This window comes from Scyliorhinus canicula, chromosome 18, assembly GCF_902713615.1.
Source record: "Scyliorhinus canicula chromosome 18, sScyCan1.1, whole genome shotgun sequence".
NCBI classification, from domain to species: Eukaryota; Metazoa; Chordata; class Chondrichthyes; order Carcharhiniformes; family Scyliorhinidae; genus Scyliorhinus; species Scyliorhinus canicula.
This window is the reverse complement of record NC_052163.1, coordinates 67,536,583-67,549,814: the sequence shown is the minus strand read 5'-3', so window position 1 is coordinate 67,549,814 and position 13,232 is coordinate 67,536,583. Positions and strand designations below refer to the sequence as shown.

The 13,232-nt window shown below is 49.6% G+C and overlaps 1 protein-coding gene across 1 annotated transcript in view; it reads left to right on the top strand.

The window, feature by feature from the left end:
* Positions 1–11,124, top strand: part of LOC119952837 (BTB/POZ domain-containing protein KCTD2-like) — a 52,963-nt gene extending 41,839 nt beyond the window's left edge. Inside the window, exons 5-6 of the mRNA XM_038776360.1 lie at positions 10,065–10,190; positions 10,500–11,124. Coding sequence (XP_038632288.1) covers positions 10,065–10,190; positions 10,500–10,529 — 156 coding nt within the window. The 3' untranslated portion in view covers positions 10,530–11,124. The remainder of the gene's footprint in view (positions 1–10,064; positions 10,191–10,499) is intronic.
* Positions 11,125–13,232: the final 2,108 nt, after the last annotated feature.

The window sequence follows — 13,232 nt, the reverse complement described above, 5'->3', positions numbered from 1 at the left end:
ACTCTACTCAACGCATCCGCCCAGAGATCATCCTCTATCTCTCCTCCTAACTCCTCTTCCCATTTATGTTTCAGCTCCTCGGTCTGCGTTTCCTCTGACCCCATGAGTTCCTTATAAATATCCGAAACCCTCCCTTCTCCCACCCACACTCTGGAAACTACCCTGTCCTTTATCCCCCTTGGTGGTAGTAGCAGGAAGGTTGAGACCTGCCTGTGTAGGAAGTCCCGCGCCTGCAGGTACCTAAACTCATTCCCTCCTGTCAGTTCAAATTTCTCCTCCAGCTCCCTCAGGCTGGGAAAACTCCCCTCTATAAACAGATCTCCCATCCTCTTGATCCCTTCTCTCTGTGATCTCCGGAACCCTCCATCTAGCCTCCCCAAGGCAAACCAGTGATTATTGCAAATTGGAGACCAGACCGATGCTCCCTCTGCTCCCACATGTCTTAGAACATAGAACATTACAGTGTAGTACGGGCCCTTCGGCCCTCAATGTTGCGCCAACCTGTGAAACCATCTGAAGCCTATCTGACCTACACTATTCCATTTTCATCCATATGTCTATCCAGTGACCACTTAAATGCCCTTACAGTTGGCGAGTCTACTACTGTTGCAGGCAGGGCGTTCCACAACCCTACTACTCTCTGAGTAAAGAAACTGCCTCTGACATCTGTCCTATATCTACCACCCCTCAATTTAAAGCAATGTTCCCTCGTGTTGGTCATCACCATCCGAGGAAAGAGACTCTCACTGTCCACCCTATCTAACCCTCTGACTATCTTATATGTCTCTATTAAGTCACCTCTCCGCCTTCTCCTCTCTAACGAAAACAACCTCAAGTCCCTGAGCCTTTCCTCGTAAGACCTTCCCTCCATACCAGGCAACATCCTAGTAAATCTCCTCTGAACCCTTTCCAAAGCTTCCACATCCTTCCTATAATGTGGTGACCAGAACTGCACGCAGTACTCCAGGAGCGGCCGCACCAGAGTTATGTACAGCTGCAGCATGACCTTGTGGCTCCGAAACTCAATCCCCCTACTGATAAAGGCCAGCACACCATATGCCTTCTTAACAGCGCTATTAACCTGGGTGGCAACTTTCAGGGATTTATGTACCTGGATGCCGAGATCTCTCTGTTCATCTACACTACCAAGAATCTTGCCATTAGCCCAGTACTCTGCATTCCGTTACTCCTTCCAAAGTGAACCACCTCACACTTTTCCGCATTAAACTCCATCTGCCACCTCTCAGCCCAGCTCTGCAGCTTATCTATGTCCCTCTGTATCCTACAACATCCTTCAGCACTATCCACAACTCCACCGACCTTCGTGTCATCTGCAAATTTACTAACCCATCCTTCTACACCCTCTTCCAGGTCATTTATAAAAATGACAAACAGCAGTGGCCCCAAAACAGATCCTTGCGGTACACCACTAGTAACTGAACTCCAGGATGAACATTTTCCATCAACCACCACCCTCTGTCTTCTTTCAGCTAGCCAATTACTGATCCAAACCGCTAAATCACCTTCAATCCCATACTTCCTTATTTTCTGCAATAGCCTACCGTGTGGAACCTTATCAAACGCCTTACTGAAATCCATATACACCACATCAACCGCTTTACCCTCATCCACCTGTTTGGTCACCTTTTCAAAAAACTCAATAAGGTTTGTGAGGCATGACCTACCCTTCACAAAACCGTGTTGACTATTGCTAATCAACTTGTTCTTTTCAAGATGTTTATAAACCCTATCTCTTATAACCTTTTCCAACATTTTACCCACAACCGAAGTAAGGTTCACAGGTCTATAATTACCAGGGTTGTCTCTACTCCCCTTCTTGAACAAGGGGACAACATTTGCTATCCTCCAGTCTTCCGGCACTATTCCTGTCGACAAAGACGACATAAAGATTAAGGACAAAGACTCTGCAATCTCCTCCCTGGCTTCCCAGAGAATCCTAGGATAAATCCCATCTGGCCCAGGGGACTTATCTATTTTGACATTTTCCAAAATTGCTAACACCTCCTCCTTGTGAACCTCAATTCCATCTAGCCTGGTCGACTGAACCCGAGTATTCTCCTCGACAACATTGTCTTTCTCCAGTGTAAACACTGATGAAAAATATCCATTTAACGCTTCCCCTATCTCCCCTGATTCCACACACAATTTTCCACTACTATCCTTGATTGGCCCTAATCTTACTCTAGTCATTCTTTTGTTCCTGATATACCTATAGAAAGCCTTAACGTTTTCCTTGATCCTATCCGCCAACGACTTTTTGTGTCCTCTCCTCGCTCTTCTTAACTCTCCCTTTAGGTCCTTCCTGGCTAACTTGTAACTCTCAAGTGCCCTAACTGAGCCTTCATGTCTCATCCTAACATAAGCCTTCTTCTTCCTCTTGACAAGTGCTTCAACTTCCTTAGTAAACCACGGTTCCCTTGCTCGACAACTTCCTCCCTGCCTGACAGGTACATACTTATCAAGGACACGCAGTAGCTGTTCCTTGAAAAAGCTCCACATTTCAATTGTACCCATCCCCTGCAGGTTCTTTCCCCATCCTATACATCCTAAATCTTGCCGAATAGCATCATAATTGCCTTTCCCCCAGCTATAATTCTTGCCTTGCGGTATATACCTATCCCTGCCCATTGCTAAAGTAAACATAACCGAATTGTGATCACTATCACCAAAGTTCTCACCTACATCTAAATCTAACACCTGGCCGGGTTCATTACCCAGTACCAAATCCAATGTGGCCTCGCCCCTTGTTGGCCTGTCTACATACTGTGTCAGAAAACCCTCCTGCACACACTGCACAAAAAATGACCCATCTATAGTACTCGAACTATAGTATTTCCAGTCAATATTTGGAAAGTTAAAGTCCCCCATAACAACTACCCTGTTACTCTCGCTCCTGTCGAGAATCATCTTTGCAATCCTTTCCTCTACATCTTTGGAACTATTCGGAGGTGTATAGACAACTCCCAACAGGGTGACCTCTCCTCTCCTGTTCCTAACCTCGACCCATACTTCCTCAGTAGACGAGTCCTCAAACATCCTTTCTACCGCCGTAATACTTTCCTTGATTAACAATGCCACACACCCCCCCCCCCCCCCCCCCCCCCCCTCTTTTACCATCTTCTCTGTTCTTACAGAAACATCTAAATCCTGGAACCTGCAACAACCATTCCTGTCCCTGCTCTACCCATGTCTCCAAAATCGCCACAACATCGAGATCCCAGGTACCAACCCATGATGCAAGCTCACCCACTTTATTCCGGATGCTCCTGGCGTTGAAGTAGACACACTTCAAACCAGCGTCTTGCTTGCCGGTGCCCTCTTTCGAACTTTTAGCCCTATCCCTGACCTCACTACTCTCAACATCCTGTACACTGGGACTACAATTTAGGTTCCCATCCCCCTGCTGAATTAGTTTAAACCCCCCCCCCCCGAAGAGCACTAGCAAATCTCCCCCCCCCCCCCCCCCCCCCCCCCCCCCCCCCAGGATATTGGTACCCCTCTGGTTCAGGTGAAGACCATCCTGTTTGTAGAGGTCCCACCTACCCCAGAATGAGCCCCAATTATCCAGGAAACCAAAACCCTCCCTCCTGCACCATCCCTGTAGCCACGTGTTCAACTCCTCTCTCTCCTTATTTCTCACTTCGCTAGCACGTGGCACGGGTAACAAGCCAGAGATAACAACTCTGTTTGTTCTAGCTCTCAGCTTCCACCCTAGCTCCCTGAATTTCTGTCTCAAATCCCCATCTCTCTTCCTACCTATGTCGTTGGTACCTATGTGGACCACGACTTGGGGCTGCTTCCCCTCCCCCTTAAGGATCCCAAAAACACGATCAGAGACATCACAAACCCTGGCACCTGGGAGGCAACACACCAACCGTGAGTCTCTTTCGTTCCCACAGAACCTCCTGTCTGTTCCTCTAACTATGGAGTCCCCAATGACAAGTGCTCTGTTCCTCTTCTTCCTTCCCTTCTGAGCAACCGGGACAGACTCTGTGCCAGAGACCTGTGCCCCATTGCTTACCCCTGGTAAGTCATCCCCCGCAACAGTATCCAAAACTGTATACTTGTTATAGAGGGGAACAACCACAGGGGATCCCTGCACTGCCTGCCGGTTCCCTCTCCCTCCCCTGACGGTAACCCATCTACCTTCTTCTTTTACCTGAGGTGTGACTACCTCCCTATAACTCCTCTCAATAACCCCCTCCGCCTTCCGAATGATCCGAAGTTCATCCAGCTCCAGGTCCCTAACTCGGTTCTCGAAGAGCTGGAGTTGGGTGCACTTCCCGCAGATGTAGTCAGCAGGGACACTCGAGGTGACCTTTTCCTCCCACATTCTGCAGGAGGAACACTGCCCCCAGACTCTCAGGGCTGCAACCACCACGGGGCTGGTGGAGTAGCGTGCCGGCGGGAATGGCAGAGGCGCCGTTACCAATGCCCCCAAACTAGTGCCCTTACATGATGCCGCCTCTACTCGCTCCCAAATCGACCCACCACCCACATCCTATTCATGGCTATATTTGCCGCCCAGTAATAATTACTAAAGTTCGGGAGTGCCAGCTACCCCCCCCCGGGCCTGCGCTCCAACACTCCCTTTTTACCTCGCGGGGTCTTACCCGCCCATACAAAGCCCGAGATCACCTTGTTGACCCGTTTGAAAAAGGACCATGGAATAAAGATGGGGAGACACTGAAACACAAACAGGAATCTTGGGAGGACCGTAATTTTCACTCTCTGTATCCTCCCAGCCAGTGACAGCGGGAGCACGTCCCACCTTCGCAAATCCTCCTTCATTTGGTCTACTGGTCGGGCCAGATTTAGCTTGTGCAGCCGTTCCCATTCCTGCGCCACCTGGATGCCCAGGTACTGAAAACTTCCCCCTACCACTCTAAACGGCAGCTCCCCCAATCGCCTCTCCTGCCCCCTTGCCTGGATCACGAACATCTCACTTTTCCCCATGTTCAATTTGTAACCCGAAAACCGGCCAAAATCCCCAAGAATCCTCATAATTTCTTCCATCCCTTCCAATGGGTCCAACACATATAAAAGCAGGTCGTCCGTGTATAGTGAGACTCTGTGTTCCAAAAACCTCCCCAGGACCAGCCCCTTGATGCTCTCAACACAATTGCCAGCGGCTCTATGGCCAGTGCGAACAGCAGTGGGGAGAGGGGGCATCCCTGCCTCGTCACCCGGTGCAGCCTAAAATAGCCCGATGTCAGCCTGTTGGTCCGAACACTCGCTACGGGCTCCTGATACAGCAGCCTGACCCAGTCACTGAAGCCTCCATTCTACCTGGTCAAATGCCTTACTTGCGTCCATTGCGACCACTACCTCTATGTCCCGACACCCTGAGGGCATCATAATTACATACAGCAGCCTTCTTAGGTTGTCCGCCAACTGCCTCCCCTTAACGAATCCCGTTTGGTCCTCCCCAATCACGTCCGGAACGCAGTTTTCAATCCTTGAGGACAAGATGTTAGCCAACAGTTTGGCGTCTACGTTTAGTAGGGAGATCGGTCTGTGGGACCCACATAGCTCTGGGTCCTTATCCGCTTCAGGATCAATGAATAGTGGCCTGTGACATCATCGGGGGAAGCCCCCCCTCTCGCGCTTGCCTCATTAAATGTCCTCATCAGCAGCAACCCCAGTATCCCAGAGAACGTTTTGTAAAACTCCAAGGGGTACCCGTTCGGTCCCGGGGCTTTACCCGACTGCATGACCTTCAGCCCTTCTGCTATCTCTTCCAACCCAATCGGGCCCTCCAGCCCTTCTACCAACTCTTCATCAACCTTCGGGAACTTCAGCCTCCCTAAGAATTGCCCCATCCCCTCCGGCCCATCTAGGGGTTCCGACTCATACAGCCTGCTGTAGAATTCCTTGAACGCCATATTGACCCCAACTGAATTTCCGACCAGGTTCCCATCTCTGTCCCTTACTTTCCCAATCTCCCTGGCTGCCTCCTGCTTTCTAAGCTGCTGCGCAAGCATTCTACTGGCCTTCTCCCCATATTCATCGATCGCCCCCCTCGCCTTCCTCAGCTGCTCTACCGCCTTCCATGTAGTTAATAAGCCAAACTCTGCCTGTAGCCTCTGTCGTTCCCTTAGAAGCCCTGCCTCTGGAGCCTCCGCATACCTCCTGTCGATCTGTAGTATTTCCTTCACCAGTCGGTCCATCTCTGCTCTGTCTACCTTCTCCCTGTAGGCCAGTATCGAGATCAGCTCCCCTCTAACCACCGCCTTCAGTGCCTCCCAGATCATTGCAGCTGAAATGTCCCCCATGTCGTTGACTTCCAGATAGTCCTGGATACATTTCAGCAGCCGCTAAAAGTCCCACGTCCAGCCTCCAGTGCGGGCGCTGGCCACTCTCCTTGCTCACCTGTAGGTCAACCCAGTGCGGGGCATGATCCGAGATCGTGATCACTGAATACTCAGTGTCCACTACCCCCGTCAGTAAAGCCCTCTTCAGGATTACAAGTCGGTCCGGGAGTACCATTTATACACGTGCAAGTAGAAGGGAAACTCCTTCACTCTCGGCTGCCCAAATCGCGATGGTCCCCCCCCCCCCCCCCCCCCCCCCATCTGCTCCATAAACCCCCTTAGCTCCTTTGCCATTGCTGCCACCCTGCCTGTCCTTGAGCTAGACCGGTCTAGCCCTGGGGTAATGACTGTGTGGAGGTCCCCCCCCCCCATGACCAGCTTGTGCGAATCCAGCTCCGGGATCTTCCCCAACATCCTCCTTGTGAACTCCACGTCATCGCAATTTGGCGGGTACACATTCACGAGTACCACCGGCAGTCCCTCCAGTTTCCCACTGACCATGATGTACTGAACCCCCACATCCGCAACTATTCTTCCCGCCTCGAATGACACGCGCTTATTAATCAGGATCGCTACCCCTCTAGTCATAGAGTCCAGCCCTGAGTGGAAAACCTGTCCGACCCATCCCTTCCTTAATCTGACCTGTTCAGTTACTCTAAGGTGCGTCTCCTGCAACATTGCCACATCCGCCTTCAGTCCCATCAAATGCACGAACACGCATGCCCTCTTAATCGGCCCGTTTAGCCCTCTTACTTTCTAAGTGATCAGCCTGGTTGGGGGGCTTCTCGCCCCCCCGCCCATCCGCCATCGCCTTTCTTGGGCCAGTCTGCATCCACAGGCCTGCCCCCAGGCAGCCTCCATCCCCGACCTCCCTATTGTCCCACAGCAAATGTCCCTCCCTGTCAGCAGAACATCCCTCCCCCCCCCCCCCCCCACCAGTAACAGCAGTATACATACAGCCCCCTTCAACAAGCATAACATCTGCTCACCCCCCACACGCTTCCATGAGCTAGCCCGCCCAGCAAGCTTGCTGGCCCCCGCCCATGTGCCAGACATTTTCCCACCTATTGTGTCATCCCCCGCCCCCCCCCCCCCCCCCCCCCCGGAGCTCGGACTCACACATATGCAAACGAAGACAATCCCAACCCAAATTCCCAAAAGAAGCACAAAGAAAATCAAAAAGAAGATCCAGCATCTAACATTCACACCTCCATCCCCCATCGGTGCAAATGCAAATTTTAACTCACACAGCTCATCCACGGGCCCCATATCGATACAGAAGGCATTACAAATAATGTCCAAAAACAAAACCTTTTTTTTAAACATGAATACTGCAGCAAAGTTTAGTCCAAACACCTCAGTCCGCTTTCCTTCCAGCGAAGTCCACCGCCTCCTCGGACGACTCGAAGTAGAAATGTTGCTCTTCGTGAGTGACCCAAAGACGGGCTGGATACAGCAGTCCAAACTTAACCTCCTTCTTAAAAAGGGTTGATTTGGGGCAACACGGTGGCGCAGTGGGTTAGCACTGTGGCTTCACAGCGCCGAGGTCCCAGGTTCGATCCTGGCTCAGGGTCACTGTCCGTGTGGAGTTTGCACATTCTCCCCGTGTTTGCGTGGGTTTCGCCACCACAACCCAAAGATGTGCAGGATAGGTGAATTGGCCACGCTAAATTGTCCCTTAATTGGGGGGGGGGAAATGAATTGGGCACTCTAAATTTATTTTAAAAAGGGTTGATTTTATCTGATTGAACCCTGCTCTTCTCCTGGCCAAGTCCGCGCTCATATCCTGAAATATACGCAGGGCGCTGTTCACCCATTTACAGCTCCGTGTCTGCCTGGCCCACCATAGGATGAACTCCTTGTCCAGGTACCTGTGGAATCTCAATCTCACCACCATTTCTGGGGGGGGGGGGGGGGGGGGAAGGAGGTGTCACCTACACACGGCTTCCTCGCTAGCACTCTGCGCCCTGTCCACCTCCAAGAATCGGGAGAACGTCCCATCCCCCAGTAACTTATCGAACATACCCGCTATGTATGCCCCTGAGTCCGTTCCTTCGGATCCCTCCAGGAGACCCACGATTCTCAGGTTCTGCCGGCGGGACCTGTTCTCGCGGTCTTTCACCTTTTGGAGCCTTTTCCGCTGGGGTCTCAGCATCCCCACCTCCAACTCCACTGCAGCTTGGTGTTCCTCCTGCTCAGTCAGTACCTTCTCCACTTTCTGGATCGCCCGGTCTTGGGCATCCAGTCTGAGTTCCAGCCACGCAATCAATTCCTTAATCAGGTCCAAGCATTCATGTTTCTTCTTGGCGAAGCCCTCCTGTATGAACTGCATCAGCTGCTCCAACGACCTGGGTCGCCGAGCCAGAACTCCGGTCGTCCGCCATGCTTTCTCCCGCTGCAGCCTCAGCCCAAGCCTTCCCTGTTCGCCTATTTCTTCCTTTGCGAGTACTCTTGGTCCGCCTCTTCATGCACTGATGTAGGATTCCTCGTCACATTTGCATCCAACATCAATTTTCCACTTCAGATCCGGCAACAAATCGGTGGGGGGTGGGGGGGGGGGGGGGGGGGGGGGCAAAAAGGTCCAAAGTACCAACCCGAGCGGGAGCCACCAAATGTGCGTCCTACTCCTTCATAGCCGCCACCGGAAGTTCTTCGAAAGAACCTTACCCAGAGGGTGGTGACAGGTCTGGAATGCTGGAATAATGGTAGAGTTGGGTTACCTCACATCCTTTAAAAGGTACCTGGATGAGCATTTGACATGTGAAAACATTCAAGGCTATGCAGCCAAGTGTTGGCAAATGGATTAGGTGGGCAGGTCAGGTGTTTTTCATGCGTTGGTGCAGCACCAATGGGCCGAGGCCTCTTCTGCAATGTGTCATTCTGTGGTGTGTAACTACTTTTCAAGGATCTTCAACACTTCTTCGTGGTGGGATTTTTTTAATGGCATGTCTGCAAAAAATCATGGCTCCTTCCCCACACCATCTGCTGTCACATTAGATGTGCGCGCAAGCAGTGTTTGTGAAACCAAGCTTCTATTAGGATAGAAACCAGGTTAATGTTTTGAGTCATTAGATTCTTGGTCAGAACTGAAGGGAGGGAGAATGCTGAGTTTTTCCGACGTCCTCAGTTCTTGTTTTAGATTCCAACATCTTCAGCATTTTGCTTATATTGGTGTCTGAGCGACTTTTTGTACCACGGGTGCACTTTTGTTTTGTTAAATTTAGAGTACCCAATTATTTTTTCCAATTAAGGGGCAATTTAGCGTGGCCAATCCACCTAGCCGGCACATCTTTTGGTTGTGGGGGTGAAACCCACGCAGACACTGGGAGAATGTGCAAACTCCACACTGACAGTGACCCAGGGCCGGGATTTGAACCCGGGTCCTCAGCACCGTAGGCAGCAATCCTAGCCACTGTGCTGCCCCCACAGGTGCACTTTAATGTTTCATCTGAAGACAGCACCTCCAACAGTGCAACTCTTTCTCTACTGCGCTGGAAGAGCTGGCCAGGAATTTGTGCTCAAGTCTCAAGATTTCTGTCTGGAGCAATTTTCCCCCATTCGGATAGCTGTGGTATTTAATGATGTTGCAGGGGGGAGGGGGGGGGGGGGGGGGGGGGGGGGGGGGGGAAGCTTCCATGCAGCGACAAGTTGTAAGGAAAGTGTGTTTAATTATACCTGGTGCCCCATTGTGCGCATTGCTGCTAATTTAAATTCTGCATTCTCTCTCAGCTCATTAGCATCGGATCCTCCTATAACTATGGCAACGAAGATCAGGCTGAATTCCTTTGTGTTGTCTCCAGGGAGCTGAATAACTCGACCAATGGAATTGTCATAGAGCCCAGTGAAAAAGCCAAGGTATCGCTCTGCCCTCCATTCACCTCTAATTCTCTCTCACCCGCTTGCTCTCGCCATCCCAAGACGTGCCAACCTCATGCAGTCACGTTCAGGCAGTTTGAGATATTCTTTGCGTTTTGTTGTTACTGGTTAGAATGTGGAACATACAAATGTGGAGACAGGCGGACCCCTGGAGAGAAGCGATCGGGGGATATTTTGACACCGTGGGGTTGAGATCTACCAAAACAGTCGGGGTTTTGTTTGACCTACCAACCTTTTCCTACTCCTAAAAATTCTAATGAATTTGTCTCCTGATATTTTTGGAAACAGATTCTGCAAGAGCGAGGCTCGAGAATGTGACCTTACTGGATCGTAATTGCTGTTTACATTCTGAACCTTGAAGAGGAATCTTCTACTTGCTGGAGAAACCAAACCTTTGCCATACTCTGACACCGACCTCGATGCTCAGTTCACACTGGCCTGCTTGATCAGTGGGCTTATTGTACTGAAGAACTTGACCTTTCTGCCTTTCGCTTGAAGCCTATGAAGGGCTCACAGTTTTTCTCTCAAGAATTAATTGTAAAAGCTGCCAAATCCCTCTGTTATGGTTTGTTGTTGTGTAATGTATATATATTCAACCAATGCATTTAATTACCTCCAACGGACCTGCAATGTTGCTCGATTCTTGGTGAAGAGGAAACTGGGCCACAGTTGTTTTATTGTGTCTGCTTTGTGAGAATTCCTTTCTGTTTTCCTATGGACCATTGTGTGCATGGATATCACTCAATGACTTTATGGTGAATTTTGAGGGAGGAGAAGTATACAATATTGTAATTATTAAGAAAACATTTAATTATGTAAAATTCCAAAATTCTTGTTAATGTTTTCCTCTTGCATTGGGTCACTGTACTTTTATGAGACAATGATGTGATGATTAAACCACTCAGTATTGCCACTGAAGTGTTATGCTGTATTTACAGACATTTCAAACGGTGCCTATTCAAAATGTGCAAAACAACAGCCGTGCAATTCTAGGTTTTGGCTTTTGTTAGTGAGAAGGTCATTTAGATCTCTATAATGCTGGTATATGACTGTTGGTACTGATCTGTCACTAAGATTAGCTACACAACTGGTGATTTAAGTCTGACTCTAAGACAGTACTAGTAGGAACACATCCGTCACTGGATAACACAGGTACAGTACTGGTGGGTTCAGATCTGTCACTGTATAATACTGAGATACAGTACAGGTGGGAAAGGTCTGTCGCTGTTTAATACTGAGATACAGTACTGGTAGGAAAGGTCTGTCACTGTTTAATACTGAGATACAGTCCTGGTGGGAAAGGTCTGTCACTGTTTAATACTGAGAAACAGTACTGGTGGGAAAGGTCTGTTACTGTTTAATACTGACATTCAGTACTGGTGGGAAAGGTCTGTCACTGTTTTAACTGGGATACAGTACTGGTGAGTACACCCGTCACTATAACACAGTTACCGTACTGGTGGGTTCAGATCTGTCACAGTATAATACTGGGGTACAGTACTGGTGGGTAAAAGGACAGTCAGTATAACAGTGGGGTGCAGTACTGGGTACAGGTCTGTCACTCAAACATGGGTACAGTACTCATGAAAATAGGTCTGTCACTGGAGAGCACTGGGGTACAGTACTGGTGGGGACAGGCCTGTCACTGTAAACCACTGGGTACCGAGGACAGATCTGTCACTATAACATTAGGGTACATTACTGGTGAGGACAGGTCTGTCACTATATGATACTGGTGTACAGTGCTGGTGGGTACTGATCTGTCATTGTCTGACATTGGGATAAAGTATTGATGTGAAAGGTATCTCACTGTTTAACTGGGGTACAGTACAGGTGGGTACAGGTCCTTATTGTGTAACACTGAGGTACAGTACTGGGGAGGACATGTCACGATATAACTGGGTACAGTACTGCTGGGTATTGATGGTCACTGTAAAATTGGGGTACATTATTGCTGAGGATCGGTCTGTCACTATAACACTGAGTACGATATTGGTGCGTACAGGTCTGTCACTGTATAGGATAAGGAGGGAGCTCTCTAATAGTACAGTGGGTGTACCTACACCTCCATGAGCGCAGCTGTTCAAGAAGGCAACTCTCCATCACCTCCTGAAGGGCAACTAGGGATGGACAATAAATACTGGCCTAACTAGAGATGTCAAGATCCCCTAAATTGATTTTTAAAAGAGTACTGCTGGGTTGAGCTCTGTCACTGTATAACACTGGATACAGTACTGGTGGGTTCAGGTCTGTCACTGTATAACAATGGGTACATGCTGGTGGGTACAGGTCTGTCACTGAATAACACTGGGCACAGTACTGGTGAGCAGAGGTCTTGTCACTGTATAACACTGGGGTACTGTACTGGTTGGTACAGGTCTCATTGGAAAGCAGGGGCATAGTACTCTGTCACTGTATAACACCAGGTACAGTACTGGTGAATAAAGATCTGTCACTGTAACATCAGGTACAACACTCAACACTGGTGGGTACAGGTCTCACTGTATAACACCAGGTACAGTACTGGTGGATAGAGGTCTCTCATTGTTTAACACCAGGGTACAGTACTAGATAGAGAAATACAGCACAGAACAGGCCCACGATATTGCGCCGAACTTTTGTCCTAGGTTAATCATAGAATTTTGGACAATTTTTCATGGCCAATCCACCCAACCTGCACATCTTTGGACTGTGGGAGGAAACCGGAGTACCCGGAGGAAACCCACGCAGCCACGGGGAGGATGTGCAGACTCCACACAGACAGCGACCCAAGTCGAAATCGAACTTGGGACCCTGGAGCTGTGAAGCAATTGTGCTATCCACAATGCTACCATGCTGCCCTTAAGAAGTTAACCTACACTCCATTATTCTACCCTAATCCATGTACCTATCCAATAGCCGCTTGAAGGTCCCTAACTTTTCCGACTCAACTATTTCCACAGGCAGTGCATTCCATGCCCCCACTACTCTCTGGGTAAAGAACCTACCTCTGACATCCCCTCTATATCTTCCACCATTTAT